The sequence below is a fragment of the Nycticebus coucang genome, chromosome X (assembly GCF_027406575.1).
Source record: "Nycticebus coucang isolate mNycCou1 chromosome X, mNycCou1.pri, whole genome shotgun sequence".
Lineage (NCBI taxonomy): Eukaryota > Metazoa > Chordata > Mammalia > Primates > Lorisidae > Nycticebus > Nycticebus coucang.
In genome coordinates, this window is record NC_069804.1 from 80,905,072 (window position 1) to 80,930,470 (window position 25,399).

The following is a 25,399-nucleotide window of genomic DNA, read 5'->3' on the forward strand; positions in this document are numbered from 1 at the left end:
AATGGAATCAAAGCAATTTCTAAAATAGCCTATGATTCATTTTTTCTGCCCTCCTGTGCCTAAATCTGCTGGCTCCATGTGGAGGGATGGGCACAAGTAACTGCAGAGGTGACATCACAGGAGTGGGCTGCTTGCCTGCCAGCCAGCTTGTGGAGCTGGGCCTTGCCTCAGCAGTTGTCTGTGGGGTTGAGCAGTGCCTCCCAGCTGTTTTGGAGTCACAGCTCCCAGGTTCTTTGTCAATGTGCCTTCTCCACATTTCTTTTTCAGACAAAAGTTCTGGGCTGAGAAATTCAGGATAATGGGAATACCTGTGGTAGGAAGAATAATACAGACTTACATCTATATAATACTTTAGAGTTTTGAAAGTCATTTGCTCAATTTTGCTCTACCCAAACACCAGTGGGAGATGGAAGCTGGAATTTTCGGTCTGAATTGGAGACAAACTCTCATGCTCTCTTACACAAAAGAGCTAAATGCTAACATCCCCTATTCACCTCAAGGCACATCACAATTAGCCCTTGGAGGCCACCAAAAGATAAGAGAGACTCCCTTCAGCTTCTAGGTGCTTCCTGTCAGATAAATTTCCAGGACAAATTGCCTGGCAGGCAAGATCTATCAACTGTGCCATTTTGATTGAACCAGCAAGGAGTGCCAGTATCAGCACTGCCAACTCCTTCTGCACACCCTGGTTTACAGTCCCAGTGGTCCCAAAAGACCTTTAATGGAGCCAAAGGCATGGCTGCTAATTGTGGAACCCTGAAGGTAGGGTGTGTCATGAACATTGGGAAGTGCTAACCACTGCCAGAGTAGTCCAAAGGCCTGTGAAAGGAAAACTCACAATTCAAGTTATACAGCCATCATTGTGGATCCTGAAGTGAAGGGTCACCAAATCCACCCAAGAACAGCTGAGGAGTGAGGTGGAAGGATTCTTTTCCTAGAGCACCCATAAAAATAGTTCTGTGGAAGTCTCATGTTTGCTTTCAACACTTGGGTCTAGCATGGCTTGGTGTCTCCAGTGCTCTATTGTCACAGTTGACATGAGAAGTCTCCCCTGGCTTAGCTCCACTCCCCTGATCTTCCCAGAATCATGGCTGCCACGCTGAAAGCCAAAGGGGTGGCATACTTTTGCTTGGCCCTTTTGGTTTTAGATTTTGGTATCATGTATGTAGGGGAAGTGGGGATAGAAGATGGAAACAGTGAGCCACAGATGCACAGCAGTACTGTGAGAGAGTGGCAGGTGTCCTGCTGTTGCTGCTGCCATAGATGCCACCATCACTACTGCCACCAGATTGATCCAGAATCACCTTGTATAAGTCCACAGGTGCTGGTCAGTGCCATGAAGACCTCATCTGTGTAAACCAAGAGGCTTGTACTTCAGCAATTCTGTCTGCTGGAAATATTGTGACCCTTTATTTTTATTTCTAGTTTTTTTTAGAGACAGAGTCTCACTTTATCACCCTTGGTAGAGTGCCATGGTGTCACAGCTCATAGTATTTTTTTAATTGAGATAGAGTCTCACTATGGCACCCTGAATAGAGTGCTGTAGTGTCATAGCTCACAGCAACCTGAAGCTTTTGGGCTCAAGAGATCGTCTTGTCTCAGTTTTTTTTTTTTTTTTTTTTTTTTTTAGTAGAGATGGGGTCGCCTTCTTGCTCAGGCTGGTCTTGAACTCCATATTTCAAGAAGTCTACCTGCCTTAGCCTCCCAGTGTATAATCCTTCACAGATGTGAACTACCGTGCCCAGCCAAAAAGTGACCATTTTGTAAGTTGAATCTATAAACCTACATGTGTGGAGTCACTGTCAGAACAGAACATCATCACCTCCAAAGCAGAGAGGCCTCCCAGAACTTGTTTTACAGCTAACAGCGGAAATCTGTGCCTGTGAGTGTAGATTAAGGATAACTGCTTCAGCCTGGTTTAGAGATGTGAATAAAAATCTGGGCTTGGGACTGTCTCTTCTCTGGTTGACTGATTTTTCAATTGATTTGTATTTATTAGCTAATGAAATTAAAATTGTAAAAATGATAACAGAAACACAATAAATCTCTCCCACAACTGGCTGTTTCTATGTACATAGTGCATTCCTCACTTTGATTACTTCAAAGTCTATTATTTTGTTTTCAATTATTCTGTTTTTCTGGCACTGGAGAAAATCAATTTGTTTTATTTTCTCTTATTCATCCACTCAATTATGCTCTTCAGGCACATTTAATCACTTTGATGTTTTCATTTTATGGCCTATCTCTAGGCACTTCAACTGCATTGCTGCCAATGGGCAAGCAAGACTAATTTGCATGTCACAATAGACTTGAAATTCTAACTCAATTTAGAAATCTTTATGAAATTTCCCTCCAAAATATGCTTGAAGCTGCAAAGAAGTTGAAGAATGTGGGCAAACCAAGAGCCTTAAATGATGCCTTCTTTCCTCAAAAGACTGTGAGCTCCTTCGTGGTCTGATCACAGTAAAGCAGAGGAGTCTGTGGAATGGGCTCTGGAACTCTGTGGAGAAAATCTTGCAGCAGCTGCTCTTCACTGGCAAGGCTAGGGAGGCTGGGCCTGCTCCCTCTGGCAGAAAACCACACTCAGCACTGTTGGATTTGGGGGCTATGCTCAAGACAGCACCTGAATCTCAGTAGGTTAAAGGGCCTCTGGGTAGACTGAGAAAAGTTCTCAATGGTTAGGCATTCCAGAACTCTGAGTGTTTTACATTATTTTCTCCAATAACTTTCAACCTTCCCTTCACCCCTTCATCATTTTAGAGCTAGAAGCTAGAGGGGAATGAACAATACAATTGCTTTGGGCTTATACTTTGGGCACATGAACAAAAAAATGCTTAATTAAACATATTAGAGGTCTCCAATTGTTTTTCAAACATTCTTGGTTTTTTTGTATGCAACAACCAATCAGCAGCTCTACCAGGCAGAAGGAAAATTCCATATTGCCTTTTCTAAGCTTTGGGTGTAACCCTCAGCTTCTCAGGAAGAATTCCACCTTTCCCACTTACTTGCCGTATGACATTGTACAAGCTAATTAACTTCCTTAAACCTCAATTCTAGCATCTTCTAAATGAGGCTAATAAGATTATCTACCTCAGAGCCATATTTGATTCCTAAGCTTTAATACTGTCAAGAGTTTGGCCATAATTACGTATCACTTATGTGGAAAGTTTTGTTTGTTTGAAGACAGAGTTTAACTCTGTTACCCAGGTGTCAGCCTCAAATGCCTGGATTCAAGTGATCCTTTTGCCTCAGCCTCCCAAGTAGGTAAAACTATAGGTGCCTGCCACAATGCTGAGCTAATTTTTCTTTTTCTAGTAGAGACAGGGTCTTGCTTTTGCTCAGGCTGTGCTCAAACCCCTAACCTCATGGAATCCTCCTGCCTCAGTCTCCCAGAGTGCTAGGATTACAAGTGTGAGCCACTGTGCCTGGCTGAAAGTTTTCTTTCTTTCTTTTTTTTTTTTTTTTTGAGACTCTGTCTCACTCTACCACTCTGAGTGGAGTACCCTGGCATCATCATAGCTCACAGCAACCTCAAACTCTTGGGCTCAAGAGATCCTCTTGACTCAGTTTCCTAGTAGCTGGGACGACAGGCACCTGCCACAACATCTGGTTAGTTTTTTCTGCCTTTTTTTTTTTTTTTTTAGAGACAGAGTGTCACTTTATTGCCCTCGGTAGAGTGCCGTGGTGTCACAGCTCACAGCAACCTCCAACTCCTGGGCTTAGGCGGTTCTCTTGCCTCAGCCTCCCGAGTAGCTGAGACGACAGGTGCCCGCCACAACACCTGGCTATTTTTTGGTTGCAGTTTGGCCGGTACCGGGTTTGAACCCGCCATCCTCGGTGTATGGGGCCGGCGCCCTACTCACTGAGCCATAGGCACCGCCCCTGTTTTTTTTTTTTTGAGACAGCCACAAGCTATTGCCCTGGGTAGAGTGCCATGACATCGCAGCTCATAGCAACTTCCGACTCCTGGGCCTAAGCGATTCTCTTGCCTCAGCCTCTTAAGTAGCTGGGACTACAGGCACCCACCACAACGCCCAGCTATTTTTTGGTTGTAGTTGTCACTGTTTGGCAGGCCTGGGCTGGATTCGAACCTGCCAGCTCTGGTGTATGTGGCTGGTGCCTTAGCTGCTTGAGCTACAGGCGCCAAGCTGTTTTTTCTATTTTTTTAGTAGAGACAGAGTCTTGCTCTTGCTCAGGCTAGTCTCAAACTCCTGAGCTCAAGCAATCCACTTGCTTCAGCCTCCCAGAGTGTCAGAATTACAGGTGTGAGCCGCCAGACCTCTTCTGAAAAATGACTTATATAGACTCATTTCTAAAAACTTTGTCTTATCCTAAACAATAATATCTATAAAATCTAAGAGTTTGATGTGAGGGTTATATTTCTTTCTAATATAGATAAAAATGTATACATTAAACACACTAAATCCATTCCCGCAGAGGTTTTGGATCCTGCTCTTCTCTTCATCTAGAATGTTCTTTTTTTTTTTTTTAAAGACAGAGTCTCACTATGTTGCCCTGGGTAGAGTGCCCTACCATCACAGCTCACAGCAACCTCAAACTCCTGAATTCAAGTGATTCTCTTGCCTCAGCCTCTCAAGTAGCTGGGACTATAGGCGCTCGCCACAATGCCTGGCTATTTTTTTGTTGTAGTTATCATTGTTGTTTGGCGAGCCTGGGCTGGATTCGAACCCACCAGCTCTGGTGTATGTGGCTGATGCCATTAGCTGCTGAGCTACAGGCGCCAAGTCCATCTAGAATGTTCTTCACACCAATTTTTGTAAAGGTTCTTCATTAAATTCTATTTCCAGATATCATACCTAGTCAGTGAGGCCTTTACTGACCATTCTATCTAAAATAACGCCTCCCTTGAATTTATCAGTAACTAATGTTAAATATTTATTTATTTGTTTATTGTCTATCTTCCCCATTAGACCATAAGCTCCATGACGGGCAAGGACTTTATCTGTCCTATTTACTTACTTCTGCATTGCCATGCCCAGAATAATACCTGGTACATATTCATACCAAATATGTATTTATTGAATGAATGAAACACTGAAATAGAAAATTAGCTTAGCAGTAACCAGGCTCTCCTTCCACTGCACTAGGGTGGTGTCAGAGAAGGCAGAGTAGAAAGCCAGGACTTTCTTTTTCTTTCTTTTTTTTTTTTTTGCAGTTTTTGGCCATGCTGGGTTTGAACCTGCCACCTCTGGCATGTGGGGCTGGTGCCCTACTCCTTTGAGCCACAGGTGGCGCCAGAAAGCCAGGACTTTCTAACCTTGCTCATTGGAAAAGAGGCCCACTCACTGCTGTGTCAGTAGAAGCCACAGAGAGAGCAGTAAAAAGATGTCACTATCAATCTGGTCAGAGTGGTATCAGTGAAAGTTTAATGGGGTGCCTGTATTTTTACCCCTGCCCAGCAGTAATGAAGTGCTCTTCTTCCTCACAGGTATCAGTGGTAGCTGAGTAGGGAATCTAGATGTGTTGCGCCCCCTCCCTAGGTAAGGTAGTAGCGTCCCCCTCCTCTGCCAGCATGGTGTCAGAGGGAGCCTGCTAAAACAGAAGATTTAAATAATATCCAGAATTTCATGACCTCATACATAAAATGGTCAGGATACCATAGAAAATCACCCATCATATCAAGAACAGGAAACTCTCATCTTGAATGAAAAAAAGACAGTCAATAGATGCTAATACAGAGATGACACAGATGTTAGAAATATTTGAAGAGTGGGCGGCGCCTGTGGCTCAAGGAGTAGGGCGCCGGTCCCATATGCCGGAGGTGGCGGGTTCAAACCCAGCCCCAGCCAAAAACCACACAAAAAATAAATCAATAAAAAATAAAAGTATTTAAAAAAAAAAAGAAATATTTGAAGAGTTTAAAGCAGCCTTCATAAAAATACTTCAATGAGCAATTATGAACATTCTTAAAAGAAATAAAAAAGGGAAGCCTTGGCAAAGAAATAAAGAAAAACTAAATGGAAATTTTAGAACTGAAAGATATAGTAAGTGAAATAAGAATTCAACAAATGGTATCCACAGCAGAAGGGGGGTGGAGGAAGAACCAGTAAACTGGAAGATAGAATAACAGAAATTATTCAATCTGAACAAAAGACAGAGAAAATAGACTGGAAAACTGAGCAGAAACTCAGAGACCACATGGGAACATGATAAAAGATCTAATATTCACATTACCAAAGTCCCAGAGGGGACAGGTATGGTGGTTTCATGCTTGTTATCCTAGCATTTTTTTTTTTTTTTTTGCAGTTTTTGGCCGGGGCTGGGTTTGAACCCACCACCTCTGGCATATGGGGCCAGCGCCCTACTCCTTTGAGCCACAGGTCATCCTAGCAGTTTGGAAGGCTGAGGCAGGAGGATCACTTGAGGCCATGAGTTTGAGGCCAACTTAAACAAAAATGAGATCCCATCTCCACAAAAAATAGAAATATTAGCCAGGTATTGTGGCATGCACATGTAATCTCAGCTACTTGGGAGGCTGAGAAGGGAGGATCACTTGAGCCCAGGAATTTGAGGTTGCAGTGAGCTATGATGATCCTACTGCACTGTAGCACAGGGGAAAATATCATTCAGGAATGAAGGGATGGCCAGGTGCAGGTGTTCATGTCTGCAATCCTAGTACTCTGGGAGGCTGAGGCAGATGGATTGCTTGAGCTCAGAAGTTTGAGACCAGACTGAGCAAGAGCAAGACCCCATGTCTATCAAAAATAGAAAAAAACCAGTTGGTGCTGGGTGGCGCCTGTGGCTCAAAGTAGTAGGGCACTAGCCCCATATGCTGGAGGTGGCAGGTTCAAACCCAGCCCTGGCCAAAAAAATGCAAAAAAAAACCTAGTTGGTGTTGTGGTGGATGCCTGTAGTCTCAGCTACTTGGGAGGCTGAGGCAAGAGGATCTCTTGGGCCTAAGAGACTGAGGTTGCTGTGAGCTATGATGACTCCACAGCACTCTACCTGAGAGTGCATGTAGTGAAAATAAGATGGAATAAGTCAGTCTAGGGCCAACATGACACAGCTGGTCTGGTTGGTTTAGGTCCTCAGTGACCTCTACCTCCTGTCTCTCATTCTTAGTGTTTTTTAAATTTAACTCCCACCCTAAAGACACCCATCTTGAATAGTTTAGGAAGACTGATTTAGCAAATTAACTTTTGAATCAGACATGTTCTAATAGATCATTGAGTTTATGCTGATTATTATTTAAAATAAGACTTAATGTGGTCTTTGTTTTGAACCTTTATGTGTTAAACTGTGATTTTGGAAATGGAAGAACAGAACAGTCTTGGAGAGGCTACTCTCACTGTTCTCCAGAATTGCTGGCCTTTTGACAAATAAAGTTTGGTGGACCTATCCCTATCTCTGTATATTGGCTGACAGTGACAGGCAGCTGGACCCTCTTCATCTGGTAATATACCCCAGGTGAAAGAGTAAGACTCTCAGAAAAAAAAATAAATAAAGGAATGAATGGGTAATAAAGATTTTTAAAGGAAGGAAAATTAGGAGAACTTGTTGTCAGTAGACCTACCCTAAAAAAGAATAAAGTTCTTGAAATGGAAAGGAAATTACTAGAAAAAAGGAATCTTGGAACATCAAGGAGGAATAAAACAACAATGGAATGAGTTAAAATATGGATAGATAAAGCAGATTTTCCTTCTCTTCTTGAATTTGCTAAATTATGTTTAATAAGTTCAAGCAAAAATGATAATGCTGTCTTCTGTTGTTCTAAATGAACATAGGGAAAATATTTAAGACAAGTATATGATAAATGGGGGAGGGAAAGTGACTTAAAAGTTGATAGGTTTTGGCCAGGAGCGGTGGCTCATGCTTGTAATCCTAGCACTCTGGGAGGCCGAGGTTTGTGGATAGCTTGAGCTCATGAGTTCGAGACCAACCTGAGGAAAAGCAAGACCCCATCTCTACTAAAAAAAAAAAAAAAAAAATAGAAAAACTGAGGCAAGAGATCGCTTGAGCCGAAGAGTTGGAGGTTGCTGTGAGCTATGATGCCATGGCACTCTACCAAGGATGATAAAGTAAGACTCTGTCTCAAAAAAAAAAAAAAAAAAAGTTGATAGGTTTTCTACACTTCACCCACACTAGGAAAATGTTGAGAGCAGTCATATACCATGATGAAGTAGGATTTTATTTCAGGGTATATAAAATGGATTTCCTATTTGAAAATCAATTTAATTCACCATATCAAAAAGATAAAGGGAAAAAGTCACGTATAGTAGAACCTCCATAGTTGACCACTTCCCTACATTGACCACCTCCTTAAATTGAACTAATTTTCTTTTTTTTTTTTTTTTTTTTTTGGCCGGGGCTGGGTTTGAACCCACCACCTACGGCATATGGGACCGGCGCCCTACTCCTTGAGCTACAGGCACCACCCTCTTTTCTTTCTTTCTTTCTTTTTTTTTTTTTTTTTGAGGCAGAGCCTCAAGCTGTTGCTCTGGGTAGAGTGCTGTGGCATCACAGCTCACAGCAACCTCCAACTCCTAAGCTCAAGCGATTCTTCTGCCTCTGCCCCCCAAGTAGCTGGGACTACAGGCGCCCACCACAATGTCTGGCTATTTTTTTTGGTTATAGCCATCATTGTTGTTTGGCGGGCCTGGCTGGATTCGAACCTGCCAGCTTAGGTATATGTGGCCTTAGCCTCTTGAGCGACAGGTGCTGAGCCTTGAACTAATTTTCATGGACTGGACATGTACTACATGTAGGCTTAGTTCAGTACAGGAGGCCTAGGTCTTTATGTTGATCACCTCCATATGTTGCCCAGTTTGTTATAGTTCCTTGGGTGGTCAACTTACAGAAGTTCTACTGTATCAGCATCTATCAGTGTTAATACCAACTGATGCAGAAACAGCATTTAACAAAATTCGATACCCATTCATGATAAAAAAACTCTCAGAAAACTAGGACATAGAGGGGGCACTTCCTCAACTTTATAAGGAAAATCTACAAAAACATACATCTACAAAAACCTACAGCTAACATCATGCTTAATGGTGAAAAACTGAATGTTTTCCCTCTAAGTCTGGAACAAGGATGTCTGCTCTTAAGGCAAGAAAAGGAAATAAAAGGCATAAAGATTAGAAAGGAAGAAACAAAACTGTTATTTGCATATGAATGTGTAGAGAATCTCAGGGACTCTACCAAAGAACCCCACCCAGAACTAATAAATGAGTTCAGCAAGGTCCGAAGATAGAAGATCAAAAATAAATTGTATTTCTATATACTAAGAATGAACACATGGTATAAAACTCATTCAGGATCTGTATGCTAAAAATTACAAAATGCTGATAAAAAAATCAAAGAAAATCTTTAAAAAATGCAGAGATATATCATGCTTATAGATTGAAAGACTCAGCATAGTAAAGATGTCAATTCTCTGCAAATTGATATACAGGTTGAATGTAATTCCTATCTAAATCTCATTTTTTTTAGCTGGGTATTGTGGCGGGCGCTTGTAGTTCCAGCTACTAGGGAGGCTGAGGCAAGAAAATCGCCTAAGCCCAAGAGCTGGAGATTGCTGTGAGTTGTGACGCCACAACATTCTACTGAGGGCCACAAAATGAGACTCTGTCTCTAAAATAAATAAATCTCATTTTTTTGTAGATATGGACAGGATTATTCTAAAGCTAATTTGGAAAGGCTAAGGAACTAGTATAGCTAAAACAATTTTGAAAAAGAAGAAAGTGGGTGGTGCCCGTGGCTCAAAGGAGTAGGGCACCGGACCCATATGCTGGAGGTGGGGGGTTCAAACCCAGCTCCGGCCAAAAACTGCAAAAAAAAAAAAATAAGAAGACGAAAAAGAAGAAAGTAAGATGAATCATTCTACTTGGTTTTAGGAATCATGATATATCTATAGTAATCAAGTCTGTGGAGGAATAGACATATAGATCAATGGAGCAGAAGAGAAAAAATTCAGAGACTAAGACAGTTGCCATAGGGTGAATGGGAATTTTGGAAAGGAATACAGTTCTAGAGAGATACCTGGATTTTCTGCTGTTCTACCAGACAGAAAAGGCTTTACAATGTAAGTCAAAGGATGGTCTGCTTGTCAAGATAAATGGAAGCAGCTTAGAATTCCTAGAGATATCTAACAAAAGAAACAGATCCTGATACATAAAAGATACTCACCTTCCAATCCCTTATTTTTTCAGGTATCTGTAGGTATGGTAACTAGATTTTGAAAGCCAAGAATTGAGACATAAGGTCTGACAAAAGAGTATTGTCTTTTTCTAAAAACAAAACAAAACAAAACAAAACAAAACCAAAACAAACAAACAAAAAACACAACAAAATCCCACAAACCTAATATGTATTATTTCTTTCCTTTTTTTTTTTTTTTTTTTTGAGACAAGAGCCTCACTATGTCATCCTCAGTAGAGTGCTATGGCATCACAGCTCACAGCAACCTCAAACTCTTGGGCTTAAGTGATTCCCTTGTCTCAGCCTCCCAAGTAGCTGGGACTACAGATGCCTGCCACAATGCCTGGCTATTTTTTTTTTTTGTTGCAGTTGTTTAGCTGGCCCAGGCTGGGTTTGAACCCGCCACCCTCAGTGTATGTGGCTGGAGCTGTAACCACTGTGCTACAGGTGCCGAGCCTACTTTTTTCTTGATTCCTGGTGATGATACTTTCTTCATGAGAGGAATGTGGGAAGCCATTCCTCCTTATCCCACAACCACTGTTCCAGTTGAGGCCCTTGCAGGTTCACCCTTGGATTTACCATCACGATCCATCCCAAGTATCACTGTATTTATTGTGTGGTGTCCTAATTCCAGAAGCTAGAATGGCTCCTACTTTACTGTATCCAATATGGATTACTCGGCCTGAAATTCAAGGGAACCTGAAATCTGCCCTGGTGGTCATCCTTCTGAGTTTCCTTTGCTTACAAACATATATCTACTTCAATGCACTCAAATCCTCCCAGCCTTCTGAGAGAAGTCTTCCTAAAGTCCTACTGCCTAATTTCTTCCACATAGTGTCAGTACTCATTATATCTTGATCTATCCGAAGGGGGTTAGTTTTGTTTCCTCATCTAGATTTCTCAACTGCTTATCAGAAGCAGAGACCATGTCTTAAACTTCTCATACATTTCTCATGGCACCAAGCAAATGGTGGTGGTGGTGTAGGGGAGTGGGTTAAAAAATATGCATTGATTAACTGCGCTAAGCTTTTTTTTTTTTTGCAGTTTTTGGCTGGGGCTGGATTTGAACCCACCACCTCTGGCATATGGGGCTGGCACCCTACTCCTTTGAGCCACAGGTGCCACCCTAACTGAGCTAAGCTTTAAAGTGGAGACACAATCATACCTGTTAAAATTTCAACTTGAGAGCCTGTGTAGAAAGGAAAGGATTTACTAGGGGTGATTGGAAAAAGTAAATGGAAGATGATGAGTAGGCTTCATAGGGCAATGCTGCCTAAGGGAGGCCACGAGGTTGGGGTTCAAATCCCAAGTTCACCACTTAATTGTTATAGGACTATGGGCGTGTTACACTGTGCCCCCATGTGCCAATCTCTGGCCTTACAAGAAAGTTGTGAAGTTAAATGAGTTTGAGTATGTGAAGTACCCAGCACAGGGTGCTGTGCTGTATGCTTTTAATAACAGCAGTTCCCACTTCATGGATTTAGGTAGAAACTTCATTTTCACAAAAGTAATCTGCCAAGGGTTTTCATGGTTTGTTCAAAGCTGCCACCTAAGTTACTGTAACTTTGGGGAGTAGCCTCTATTTTTTTTTTTTTTTGAGACAGAGTCTCATTGTGTTACCCACGGTAGAGTGCCGCAGCGTTACAGCTCACAGCAACTTCCAACTCTTTGGCTTAAGCAATTCTCCTGCCTCAGGCTCCCAAGTAACTGGGACTACAGGTGTCTGCAAAAATGTTTGGCTATTTTTTTTTTTTTTTGAGACAGAGTCTCACTATGTCACCCTCAGTAGAGTGCAATGGCGTCATAGCTCACAGCAATCTCCAACTCTTGGGCTTAAGTGATTCTCTTGCCTCAGCCTCCCAAGTAGCTGGGACAACAGGTGCCCACCACAACACCCGGCTATTTTGTTGTTGTAGTTGTCGTTGTTTCAGCAGGCCCAGGCTGAGTTCGAACCTGCCAGCTCTGGTATATGTGGCTGGTGCCCTAGCCACTGAGCTACAGGCACTGAGCTGCCTGGCTATTTTTTTGTTGTTGTTGCAGTTGTCATTGTTGTTTAGCTGGCCTGGGCCTGGTTCAAACCCGTCAGCCTTGGTGCATGTGGCCGGAGCCCTTACCACCGAGCTACAGGCCCTGAGTTGAGTAGCCTTCATTTTTATTTGTAACTTTTTTTTTTTTTTGAGGCAGAGCCTCAAGCTGTTGCTCTGGGTAGAGTGCTGTGGCATCACAGTTCACAGCAACCTCCAACTCCTGGGCTCAAGCGATTCTCCTGCCTCCACCTCACAAGTTGCTGGGATTATAGGCGCCTGCCACAATGCCTGGCTATTTTTTGGTTGCAGCCATCATTGTTGTTTGGCGGGCTCGGGCTGGATTTGAATCCACCAGCTCAGGTGTATATAGCTGGTGCCTTAGCCGCTTGAGCCACAGGTGCCGAGCCTTTATTTGTAAAATTTTTAGCATGACCTTTTTATAACTTATTTTTCTGTTTAGTAACAGAAAAATGAGGTTTCTTTATCTTATCCTTTTTAGTGAAGCAAGAAAGAAAGGAATCTGCTCAGTGGGGAAGCCCAGGCTGGCGGTAGGCTCCTGGAAAGGACCCCAGAGAGATGGAAAGGCATAAAAAGAAGTCAAGGGACAAGAAGGGGAGAGAATGGATATCATCACAGACATCTTCACCTGAAGTCATGCAAATTGGCTCAGGGTAGCCTCCATTATTCTGCTCCAAAGTTCTTCCAAGAATCCCTAAAGCAAATGGTCAGTCTTCTTGGGAGCAATCCTGCCTTTCAATTTATCCTCATGGCTTCTCAGGAAGCAAGAGAAGGTGTGGAAGGAAGCTGAGTTTCCACAGTGTAGAGTCCCACCACACAAGAGTGCTGCTTCAAGCTTTGGGCTCTAGCAGGTCTTGAACATGCTCAGATCAGAAGCCCTGATTGCTAGCCCCTAGAAGGATGTCAATCCCAGGCTTCTGATTGAGGAGGTGCTGCTTATGCCCACAATTGTTCTCCCCAAAATATTACTGGCAGATGTGCAAAGGATCTCAGTTTGGGGCTGTGGAACTTGTAAATGGCCCACTGGGGCTGGTGGCCATAGCACCCTTCAGGGCCCAGGATCTGGGTAAGCTGGCTTCTCCTATCTTCTGTCCTTTTCTTTTCCTTTTCTTCTCAGCTCAAAATGGAGCTGGAGGCTTCAGATTACAGTATGGTAGGAGGTTAGGAAGGGCTAAGAGGCCTATGTCAGGGGCCAGAATTTTGAGGGTTGCCCATAGTTGTCTTCCATTTCCAGGGAAACATGAAATTTCAGGTGCTTTGGATCAGCCACATGGAAGGAACTGGGTGTGTAGTGCAGGGATGGTAGGGTATACTAGGGTTTACTGTCAAAAATAAGAGGGGTACCAGAAAGGTCAAAGAGCCTGACTCTAAAGCTCCATTTCATGGCTGGGCGCCTGTAGCACAGGGGTTACAGCACCAGCCACATACACCGAGGCTGGTTGGTTTGAATATGGCCTGGACCAGCTAAATAACAATGACAACTGCAACAAAAAAATAGCCTGGCATTGAGGTGGGTGCCTGTAGTCTCAGCTACTTGGGAGGCTAAGGAAAGAGAATTGCTTAAGCCCAAGAGTTTGAAGTTGCTGTGAGCTGTGATGTCACAGCACTCTACTGAGGGTGACATAGTAAGACCCTTGTCTCAAAAAAAAAAAAGAAAAAAAGCTCCACTTCAGTTAGATCTGGGCGCAAATGGCAGCTCCCCTACTTATTAGTACAGTCTGTGGCACATAGTAGGTGCTTAGTAATTACTTGCTGAATGGATAAAGATGGCCTTTTCCAAGTCACTTATCCCTCTGAGCCTCAGTTTCCCTATCTGTAAGATAAATAGTAGCTATTATTATGTCATCTGTGTTGTCTCTACCCACACCTGCATCCATCAGTTTGTTGGTCCATCTCCCCATTCCTGTCTTGGAGAGGTTGCCAAGACAACCTCTACATTAAGGGTCATAAAGGGTAGATGTGCTCAAGGTCTTTCTTTTTCCTCTTGTGTCCTTCCCCTCCATCTTTCCTCCTCTCCTCCTTACCTGTCAACCACACTGGCTTCTTTTTCTCTCTCAGGAAAACTTGAGGGAACCCAGAGCAAGTGTTAAAACTTCCAGTTACAACTCTAACACAGATTCACAAATGCCCAACTCCCCCCTCCCTTTCCCTGCTCTGCAGAGCATTAGGTCTGGGCGGCAATGTGGAGCTTGCAGCCCTTTAGGGACCTTTACTTGATTCAGATGTCCTTAGTACCAAAGACAGAAGACCTTCTACCTCTCCTCCAGTTACCCCATGAACAGCTAACCATGCTTGGGAGCTAGCACCCTCTAGGGATTAATCATATAAGTACTGTTCAAACTCTGGAAGGCTCATTGTGAGCCAATTCTTCTGTAGTATGTTAACTATAGGAATGGCAACCAACTTTGAGCATATGAAGGATGATTTTACAGTAGTAGTCATGATCTGAGCTAAGTCCAGATCTCTAACCCATACTTGCTTGTGAACAATGACATATATCTTCAAGATAACTCATTGGCATGAAAAGAGCTTTTCTTTGTATGAAGCTAACAGCTTAAATGGACTCTCCATAGTTTGATATTTGTCTTTTATTTTACCTCTCGGAAAGACTAATGGGAAGTAAGGATGGGATGAGATGAGGTCTAAATTTGCCTGTCCTTTCAGTCATCTTGTGGCATGGGGAATGCATCTCTATATGACTGACCCTTCTCCGGTTTGATTTCCAATAGGCTAAAATCTCATCTTTTGTGCTTTTAAGGGACGTGATGAAAAAGAAAAAGCCTAAGCTCAAAGGCTGAACAAATTCAACTAGACATGCTGGTTAAACTCCCTTGCATAAAGAGGAGCTGAATCCATCCACTCCCTCATTGCCATCTCAGCTCCCCAAATCAATCTGTGCCCTCCTCTGTGCTTTTAATGGGGTACAGACAGAGGGAGGGGAGGCTCAGTGAGAAATGGCCAGCTTCACTGAGGTTTTTATGTGCAAGAACAAATGACAGTTTGTAGATAGGTTCAGGAAAATCTTTCAGAATTCAGAAAACTCAGCAGCCTTTCCACACTGACCATTGTCATGGCAACACACTATCTGATGGCAGTATGCGTCGCCAGGCTGGAGGGGCACAAAATCAGTATAGCAGGTTAGTCTGGCCATTTTTAGCAACATTTGGACTTCTTTCTAGCCTCATTTCTTCTAGGGTTTAGCTGAATTTCTTTTCAGTTCTGAGCTCATGTGCTCTGCTAATTTGCATGGCTAGAACACAAGACTTTGTCAATGTGAAAGAGATGGCTAAATGGAAAATCTGAATGTTCCTAGTATTCTATAGCCACTCTAATTGCTATCTGCCCTTCCTGGCTCCTCCTCACCCACTCTTAGCCACTTAGTTTCTTTTCTTGTCCCCATTAATCCTTTCCTACACACAGCATTACCTCCCTCCACCCAACATCTGTGACTCATCTACCAATTCCTGCACTGTCACCATATTCCTTTTATCCACCCCATTTTCTCATTGTAACATACAACATCCTAGAATCTTAGGATTGAAAGGATTCTTTTTTTTTTTTTGTAGAGACAGAGTCTCACTTTATGGCCCTCGGTAGAGTGCCGTGGCATCACACAGCTCACAGCAACCTCCAACTCCTGGGCTTAAGCGATTCTCTTGCCTCAGCCTCCCGAGTAGCTGGGACTACAGGTGCCCGCCACAACGCCCAGCTATTTTTTTTGGTTGCAGTTCAGCCGGGGCCGGGTTTGAACCCACCACCCTTGGTATACGGGGCCGGCGCCTTACCGACTGAGCCACAGGCGCCGCCCGGATCGAAAGGATTCTTAACAATAATTTAGTCCAGTTGTCCTTCACCAAAACAGGACCCCCTCTATAATATGACAGCCCTGAGATTGTCTAGTCCAGCGGTTTTCAACCTTCCTAATGCTGCGAACCTTTAATACAGTCCAAAGGGGTTGTGACCCACAGGTTGAGAACCGCTGGTCTAGCCTCTACTTTTATATCTCTAGGGACAGAGGTTCGTTTCTTTTTGGGCAGTTAGTTCTACTTTGGAAAGCTCTAATTGTTAGAAAATTTTTTTTTCTCTATTGAATAAAAATCTGCCTTTTTATTATATCTATGCATGTGTTCAGCTCTATGCCTCATGACACATAGACCCATTCTATGTCCTCTGTTCCAGGATGGCCTCTCAGTGATACGAAGTAGAGACAATAGCCCCCAAGTATTCTTTTCTTCCCAAGGCCCCGGCTCCTCCAACCACACCTCTTGAAGCCTGGGCTCCATTCTGCTCCCCAGCCCTACTGACTTCCAGGGACATGCTCCTATTTTTCTAGAGCCCTTTTCAATTGAGGCTGATGTGCACGTACTGCTTCAGCATCTCTGGAGGCCACTTTGCCCTGGTGACTCATGCTGAGCTCTGTGTTGACTCAACTCCCTAACTCAGACAAAATGCTGCTAAGCCATGTCTTCCATTTTTAATATGTCCAAAAGCTTGACTTTCATATAAGTTCCATGCCTTTCTATTTTATTTTATTTACTTAGAGACAGCGTCTCATTTTGTTGCCTTTGGTAGAGTGCCATGGCATCATAGCTCACAACAACCTCAAACTCCTGGGCTCAAGCTATTCTCTTGCCTCAGCCTCCCAAGTAGCTGGAACTACAGGCCCTTGCCATAATGTCTGGCTATTTTTAGAGATGAGGTCTTGCTCTGGCTCAGGCTGGTGTTGAACCTGTGGGCTCAGGCAATCCACCCACCTTGTCCTCCCAGAGTGCTAGGATTCCAGGTGTGAGCCACTATGCCCAGCCTGCCTTGTTTTTTGTTTTTTTGTTTTTTTCTGAGACAGAGTCTCACTTTATCACCATTGGTAGAGTGCCATGGTGTCATAGCTCACAACTCTTGGGCTCAAGCGATCCTCTTGCTTCAGTTTTTCTATTTTTAGAGGAGATGGGTCTTGCTTTTGCTCAGGCTAGTCTCGAACTTGTGAGCTCAAGTTATTCATGAGCCTCAGCTTCCCAGAGTGCTGGGATTGCAGGCGTGAGCCACCCCATCTGGCTAAGTTCCATGCCTTTGATATCTATTATTTTTTTCCACCAACCCTCAACCTAGCCTTTCTGCTCAAATCTCTTTTTGACTTATTCCTCTTTTAGGCTTCTTACCATTTCTAGTTTTCTTCCATTTGTATTACCTTCCTTATGTCTTTTCTTTCTTGTCACTTCCATTTCCTCAATAGTGAGATGTCACCATTCTCTGGAGCTATGTCACTGGGCATGTGTACAGGGAAGCAAGGATATACATATCTTCACATGGAGCATGAGCAAGTAGCTGCAGAGGTTTGTTTAGTTTCTTTGTTTCTATTGCTTTGTCTGTGCTCTACCAAGATTTTCTTTTTTGAGATGGAGTCTCACTTTGTCTTTTTTTGAGACAGAGTCTCACTTTGTTGCCCTTGGTAGAGTGTCATGGTGTCATAGTTCACAGTAACCTCAAACTCTTGGTCTCAAGCAATTCTCTTCCCTCAGCTTCCCCAAGTAGCTAGGACTACTGGTGCCTGCCACAATGCCCAGCTAGTTTTTTTTGGGTAGGAGGAGATGGGGTCTCACTCTTGCTCAGGCTGGTCTTGAATTCCTGAGCTCAGACAATCCACCTACCTCAGCCTCACAGAGTGTTAGGATTATAGGCATGAGCCATTGTGCCTGGCCTTCTACCAGGATTTGGAGCCTAGATGGGGGAAAATGGCAAGGCTGAGGGAAGAGGGATAAGAGAATTTGGTCCAGAATCAGTCTCAAGGGACACGGGAAATGTGTCCGAGTCTGAGGGGAGCAGGGGAAACTAAGGCAGTATGGTTGGTGTTCATCAGGCTGTGGCACAGTGAGAATGACTGGAGAAGGGCCAGGAATGGAAGGATTTTAAAGACCTAAAAGGTTAGATGAGGGAAGAGGATTTGGTTAGGAAGCAAGGACTTGTGGGGTGGTCAGTAGTCATTGACAGGCCAGAAGGAAGTGGCTTGAAACCATAGGGTTGGGAGAAGGCTGAGGGATATGGGACACCTCAGAAGGGGCAATAAGCAATGCTGTGAGTCTATGACTTACTAGCTTAGAACATTTTTTTCTGGCCAAAGGAACCCAGAACATGGGGACTTTGCTATTGTTTTTTTTTTTTTTTTTTGAGAGAGAGTCTTACTTTGTAGCCCCAGGTAAAAGGGTAGGCGTGTCACAGCTCATAGCAACCTCAAACTCTTGGGCTTCAGTGATTCTCTTGCCTCAGCCTCCCAAGTAGCTGGGACTACAGGAGCCTGCCACAACACCCAACTATTTTTAGAGACGGGGTCTCCCTCTTGCTCAGGCTGGTCTCAAACCTGTGAACTCAGGTAATCCACCCGCCTCGGCCTCCCAGAGTGCTAGGATTACAGGTGTGAGCCACTGTGCCTGGCCTTTTTGCTATTGTTATAAACTGGGCTCTGCTAGCAGATAGGGTTCTTAAATAACCCTCAGCAAAGACCCTCAGGACACGGTGTGTTCCCTCAGACTAACTTCAGCATAGAACAGGCCTCCCTTCAAGTTGGATTATATTCTAATAGAGGAGTCGAAGGTAGGAGAACTGGTGCTATCTTGGTCATTTTATGAATACACATGGGAATTTCACTCTCCAGGATGGGCAACGTGATACCCTTGACTTCTTAACTCTGGCAAATAATTAGGGTCCAAACACACACACACACACACACACACTTCTAACAGGAATGTGGGTACCCAAAAGACTTAACACAAATGGTGAATGAACTGAGTTATGAAGCAGCAGTTGGGGTTGGAAGTGTGGCCCTACTGGAAAGCTTCAGGCAGTAAACCCAAACAGCCAGTAGACAGTGGGATCAGGAGGGCAATGCACTTGCAACTGTCATTTCCCTTACTTTGAGGCTGGCATGATTCTAGGGCAGGCTTAGGGAAGGGAAGGATGATAGGGCAGCAGCCCTGTCTCCAGTGTTCTGGGTGAGACCAAGGAGCCCACTCCCAGGGCATCAGAATCCCTGACTACTTGATGTAGTTTCACAGTCTCTCAAGGCCCCATTGGACCAAGGAACCATACATACTGGAACAAGATGTGTGCAATCCCCCCAAATCGGAATCAACTTGAACTTTCCTCATTTTAAAGAGGGTTTTACTGTTGGCCTTTTGAAAGAAAAAGGGTCCCGAGGATACACCTTCAGAACTGTTTTTTCTCTGGAGGTACCTGAAGGTGAACTTTTTGTCCTTCTGAAGATGATATTAGCCAGCCAAAGGACAATCCCAAGCACAGTGGCCAGTGCAGAATTCCAACAGCAAGCTGTCAGGCCAAGAAGAGATTTCCCTCCCAAGTCAGTGAAACAATAAGCCACCAAAAGACAAATGATATTTGAGGACACCTCCACTGATGGGCCACCACAAACTGGGTGGAACCAGGAGGGCAGGCCTTGAGGAGTGGTGCTCACCTTTGATGTAGTTGAGGATTTGCTGGATTCGGTGGGGCTCATTGCGGTCTGGCCGGCAGCTTGGTGTGATTTCCAGCACATAATCAGGACCATACGCTGTGAAAAACTGTAAGGAAAAGGGAAAGGACAAAAAACAAAACAAACCACATAAAACCTCCAATCTAACCACATACAAACAGGATAATCAAAAGAGACTCACCACTATGGACAAGACAAGGGAGGCCTACTTGGGCTGAGCAGGTGGTATAGCAGGAAGCCTGGCCCTGGTGGTATCACTCCCCTTATTCAGACTTTCAGTGATAGTCTACTGCGAAACTTTTCAGATTGCTGTTCCAGGGTCTCTCTGCTCAGGCCTCAGCTTCTCTCTCCAACCTTAACTCTTACTGCTCTCCTGTTCTCTGGCCACATTAGACAGCTCAGTTCTCTTCCAAATCACACCATGCTTTGTCTTTTTTTAAGGATCTGTGCCATTGCTCTTTCTGGGAGCCTGTAACGGCCCTTCCCCAACCCCTGCTACTTATGAAAAACCTCCCTGTCCTTTCAGGCATAGCTCAAACATCACCTCCTTCACAAAGCTGTCCCTCATTCTTCACCAACCGCCAGAGCATCCTTTTTTTTGGAGACAGACTCTCATTATGTCACCCTCGGTAGAGTGCCATGGTATCACACCTCACAGCAACCTCAAACTCTTGGGCTTAAGTGATTCTCTCTCTCTCTCTCTCTCTCTTTTTTAGTGACAGAGTCTCACTTTGTCACCTTGGGTAGAGTTCTATGGTGTCACAGCTCACAGCAACCTCCAGCTCTTGAGCTTAGGCAATTCTGTTGCCTCAGCCTCCCAAGTAGCTGGGACTACAGGCGCCCACCACAATGCCTGGCTATTTTTGTTGTTGTTGTCATTGCTGTTTAGCAGGTCTGGACTGGGTTTGAACCTGCCAGCCTGGGTGTATGTGGCCGGTGCCCTAACCACTGTGCTATGAGTGTTGAGCCCCCCAGAACATTCTGGGGGTACTTGCTCAGGGCCCTTGTTCAAATAGACAGTGCTTCCCTGCATGTCACATGCAGCTAAGTGTGCTTGTTGCAGTGGGGGCTATAAAGATGGATGAAACCTCTTCTGGGGTCCTTTAGGTGTTCACAAGCATGTTCTGCATTGGACATAGATTTTTCAGCAATGACCTCTCTTCCCTCATGCCCTCTAGATTATCAGTTCCTTGAAGGCCGGCAGCACTGGTGTCTTACTCATCTTCTTGGTTCTCACAGGCCATGGCAGCTGCTTGTTAGTTTTGGTTGCTTTGAATTCCCTGGCCCAGGAATGGCAAACAAGTCTAGTTCCCTTACTTTAGTTTTCCCTTGTCTGCAGTAGAGTTTGTTTTTAAATTCAGGGAATCAAAATAAAGTTTTGTGGATTCTATTTCTAGCTCTCTAGATGACTGCTTGTGACCTCCGGTAAGTCACAATATCTGATTCAGCTTCTCTGGTAGGGCCCACTTAGGGAAAAACACTCCACGACAAAGGGAATCATTCAATTGGGATAAATCTTGAATGGGAAATATGCAAAGCTACTGTTTCTGTTTAGTTTTTAACAGAAATAGTATTTGTGCACACTCTCTGGAGAGGGAGCATATGGTTCTTAACATTATGTGCTTTCAATACTGATATTGTTAGGGGGTAAGTAAATCAGGGAAATTCAAATTCCATGAAAAAAAGTGGTACAGAGGGCATGAAAAAAGGGATATTGATATGCGTCATGACTTTGGTGTTATTTAAAGAGCGTTTTAAAAATAATCCAGGCCATTGTCACTAAATTATCTTTGTTAAGAGTCTGGATGTACATCTGGTACCGTGGGAGATGTTGTGGAACAATTTCTAGGGATTCTAACAGTGTCTTTGTGTAATCCATGGGAGTGATTTTATGGGGAGATGGCTTATGCCAGTGGTTCTCAACCTTCCTAACGCCGCAACACTTTAATACAGTTCCTGTGGGTCACGACCCACAGGTAGAGAATCGCTGGCTTATGCACACATACAACAGAAAGCGTTATACATTTAATTAAAAGAAAAGTATCCAAGACCATGCCAATGCTTATACAGCCTGGTTGTATGCATGTATTGACTTAGATGGAGAGAGGGGCTTAGGTTCTTCCTACTGGAGTTATTATTCTCTGATGCCCGAAGCCCTGGGTTTTAGAGATAGAAAAATGCCTTGAATAGAGATTATCTTTACCACACCCATATGTGGAACAGACAAGAGGAATTACCTGGGGTCACATCCATAACTAACCCCCACCCCAATCAGAAATTTGAGAGGCTTGTATTTTTAGCCAAAGAAGGCCCCTCTGTTCAATCCTGAGGACCTTATGGGCTTGGCTTTGGAAGAGAAGGCTTCAAACAGGTGTGGTGCTCTCTCCTTAGGCGGCCTCTTCTCCAGAGCTTTTCAAGTGGCACACTTGTTTCATGAGAATGGAAAGATAGGCTTAGAGACCACAACAGAAGGGTAGCTGCAATGAAGCAGCTCCTCTAGGAGATCTGAACCCCTAGCATCAAAGTGCTATAAAAATCAGGGGCATGGTGCCTCGCTGAGGTATAGGAGGAGTCTTCCATATGCAAAGATGATATTGCTGATCCTCTGTCAGCAGAACATGTCATGAGCTGCTTGCTTAGGACTCAGTGTTTGGAATAACATGTCCTCACTTATGAGTGCCTACTATGTGGCTACCCACATTGCTCTACTTCAGTCCCCTCACTGATCAAGAGCATGTGGTTGCAAGATGGTCAGCTGGGCCCAGGACTGACTGCCATGTGACAGAGCTCAGCTCTACTGGAATTAAGCCTTTTTTTTTTTTTGATACAGAGTCTTACTTTGTCACCTTCATTAGAGTGATGGGCTGTCATAGCTCAGCAACCTCAAACTCCTGGGCTTAAGTGATTCTATTGCTTTAGTCTTCCAAGTAGCCGGGACTACAGGTGCCTGCCTCAATGCCTGGCTGTTTTTTAGAGACAAGGTCTTGCTTGGTTCAGGCTGGACTCGAACCTGTGAACTCAGGCAAACTACCCGCCTTGGCCTTCCAAGTGCTGGGATTACAGGCATGAGTTACAGTGCCCAGCTGGATTAAGCCTCTTGTTCTAGTTTCATTAGTGCCTGGCTTTAACTAACTGAGCCACACAGTGGGCAATGTCATAAGTACCCATTCTTTGCTGAAGCAGGTTGGCTGCAGTTAATAGCCAAATCTGGGTTCCTGAACATCTCCCCATCTTTGTCAATCAAATATTATTACCAGGTCCTGCTTATTGGCACTATTGTTAGGTTTGGGGATTCAGATGGTTTAAGAAAGTCCCTGTTGTGAGCCAGTTCCACATGGCAGCTAGTTGGAGGCTCTGCTTGCGGTAAAGGTGGTAGCTTGTTTCCCCTCTCTGGTTTTGTCGTAGAATTATTCTGCTTCTGTGTTACATTTTTTATTTTTGCACTGTTTAATTTTGCACTCCTTAAATCTTTTCTACCACAAGATGAACTCTGCAAAGGCAGAAACTTGTGTTCTATTCTCTTCGCATACCCTGTAGAGTCAAACTGAAGTCATCAGAGGTTTCCCTTAAGCATACGTATGTTGAATTAAATTAATTCACAAAAGGTTTAGCTAGCTGTTCAGTTAATTTTTAGGAGTAACTCAGAGTCAACCCATGGTATTCATAGCTTTTCTAGACTCTTGAGGAAGCATGATGAAGTGGAAAGAGCACTGGCTTTAGAATCAGGGAGAGCTGGATTTCAGTAACTCAATTTAGCTGTGTGCCTCGGGCAAGCTTCTTAACCTTTGTTCCATCATTTCTGTCCAAGGGACGATAAATGCTGACCTAGTTAGGCTGTTAGAAACTAGTGAGACTATCTATAAAAGGGCCTAGCACAGGGCCAGGCACATAGTAGGACTTTTATAAATGTGTATTTCCTTCTCTTGGGGCAAGAGGACCTTGCCTAATGGTATGCCTCATCCATACCTTGAGGGATGTCAGGCCAAGTGCTTGGGGCAGAGATTTAGAAAGAAGAGCCTGTTCCTCCTGCCAAATCAAGTCCAGCAGCTCCAGTGTCCCTCTTCCCACTTGCTTAAGCCATTAGTGCAGCCTAGGGCCTGTGGAGAAACTGACTTCTCTCACAGTTTCCTGTCCTACAGCCCTGCCACTTGCTACTGACTGGTGAGGTGGAAAGGAAATATGATCACATAATGCAAAAGAGATGTTGGGGGTGGAGGGATTTGGCCAGCACTAGAAATAACTCGAGGCCCCACCCTGAAACTGCCCTCCAGCACCAAAGAGGAAAGGAAATGGGCAACAGCAATCCCATTCCCAGACAGGTGGAGCAAAGAATGAAAGAGGCCAGCTGACCTTCAAGGGAAAACGTTGGCTTTGATCTTAGAAAAGGAAGGAAGGAGGTGCTAACCCCTCTCCACCCCTTCCCCCTCAGCACTCCTTTTGCTTTCTGGGTTTCAGTTTATATACTTTTGAGGGTAACATAGTCCTAAGAAGGGAACAAATGGAAATTAGGAGATGGGCCAGAGTGATGGGCGTGGAAGGTTATGGCTACTTCATGGTAGCCAGTCCCTACTTGACCCAAGAGCCAGCAAATAAAGAAGTGTAAATAGCTCAGTACTAGCTCCATTCAGCCTAACTCAACACTCCTTTCTTGCTCATTCCTCTCTAGCTCTTGCTCACATAGTGAAAATGGTATACAATTAGATATTTGGTCAAAAAGATATTCAGAAGACACCTCAAGATTGCTGTTATTCCTACATAATTATGTTTGGTCACAGGAAACAAAGCCAAAAATCTGAATCAGCCAAGCCAATCCTTTAATCTTTGACTCATTACTTCAGGGGTCCTCAAACTACGGCCCGCGGGCCACATGCAGCGGTGTGATTGTATTTGTTCCTGCTTTGTTTTTTTTACTTCAAAATAAGATATGTGCAGTGTGCATAGGAATTCGTTCATAGTTTTTTTTTAAACTAGAGTCCAGCCCTCCAATGGTCTGAGGGACAGTGAACTGGCCCCCTGTTTAAAAAGTTTGAGGACCCCTGCGTGAGTACCTACTATGTGTCTGACTAGGTTAGTTATTGGAGTACAAAGATAATAAGACAAATTTAATAGGAAGGATTATTACAGAGCAGTTTGATGAGTGGTATAATAATAATAATAAAAGTAATAACAGCTAAAATTTATTACAAGGCTATTACATGTCAGGTGCCTAATGCATACAAGCACTTTCCATGGACTGACTAACTTTATTCTCACAACTAACCCATATGGTAAGTACCATTGTTGCTTCCACTAGAATAAGAAGATCTGAAGCACAGAACTGTCAGATAACTTGATAAAAGTCACGAAGCTGGTACATGCCGGGCTGAGATTTGAACTCAGCTTATTCTGGAGCTCAAAAGAGGAAGTGACTGTGGAGGGCTGGAGGGAGGGATTCCCAACAAAAGCCTGGGCGAAGTCAAGGAGTATGAAATAGCACAGCACATTTTAGGCACCAGAGCGAATTAGATATGGCTAGGAAGCAAGGTACAAGGAGAAGGACACAAAGGTGGGGAGGCAGACATGTGTTTCATGGTAGGCTTTGCTAAAGCATTGGGACTTATCTCAGACTAGAAGCTCCATGAGGACAAAACAGTGCCGCTAGGTGGTAGCAAATTTGTGGGATAAATGAGTGGAAGCCTGGGAGAGATATTGCAAACTTTTAAATGAGAGAATG

General features: G+C 43.9%; 1 protein-coding gene across 3 annotated transcripts in view; it reads right to left on the reverse strand.

Moving 5' to 3' along the window:
• HDAC8 (histone deacetylase 8) overlaps window positions 1-25,399 on the reverse strand; it is a 418,507-nt gene that overhangs the window by 11,887 nt on the left and 381,221 nt on the right. For 2 of the 3 annotated variants that reach the window (XM_053579623.1, XM_053579624.1), the window contains 2 exons: window positions 19,669-19,774; window positions 136-308 (listed from right to left, as the gene is read on the reverse strand). In XM_053579623.1, the coding sequence (XP_053435598.1) occupies window positions 136-308; window positions 19,669-19,774 (279 nt within the window). The remainder of the gene's footprint in view (window positions 1-135; window positions 309-19,668; window positions 19,775-25,399) is intronic. The other variant, XM_053579625.1, reaches the window with a different exon arrangement.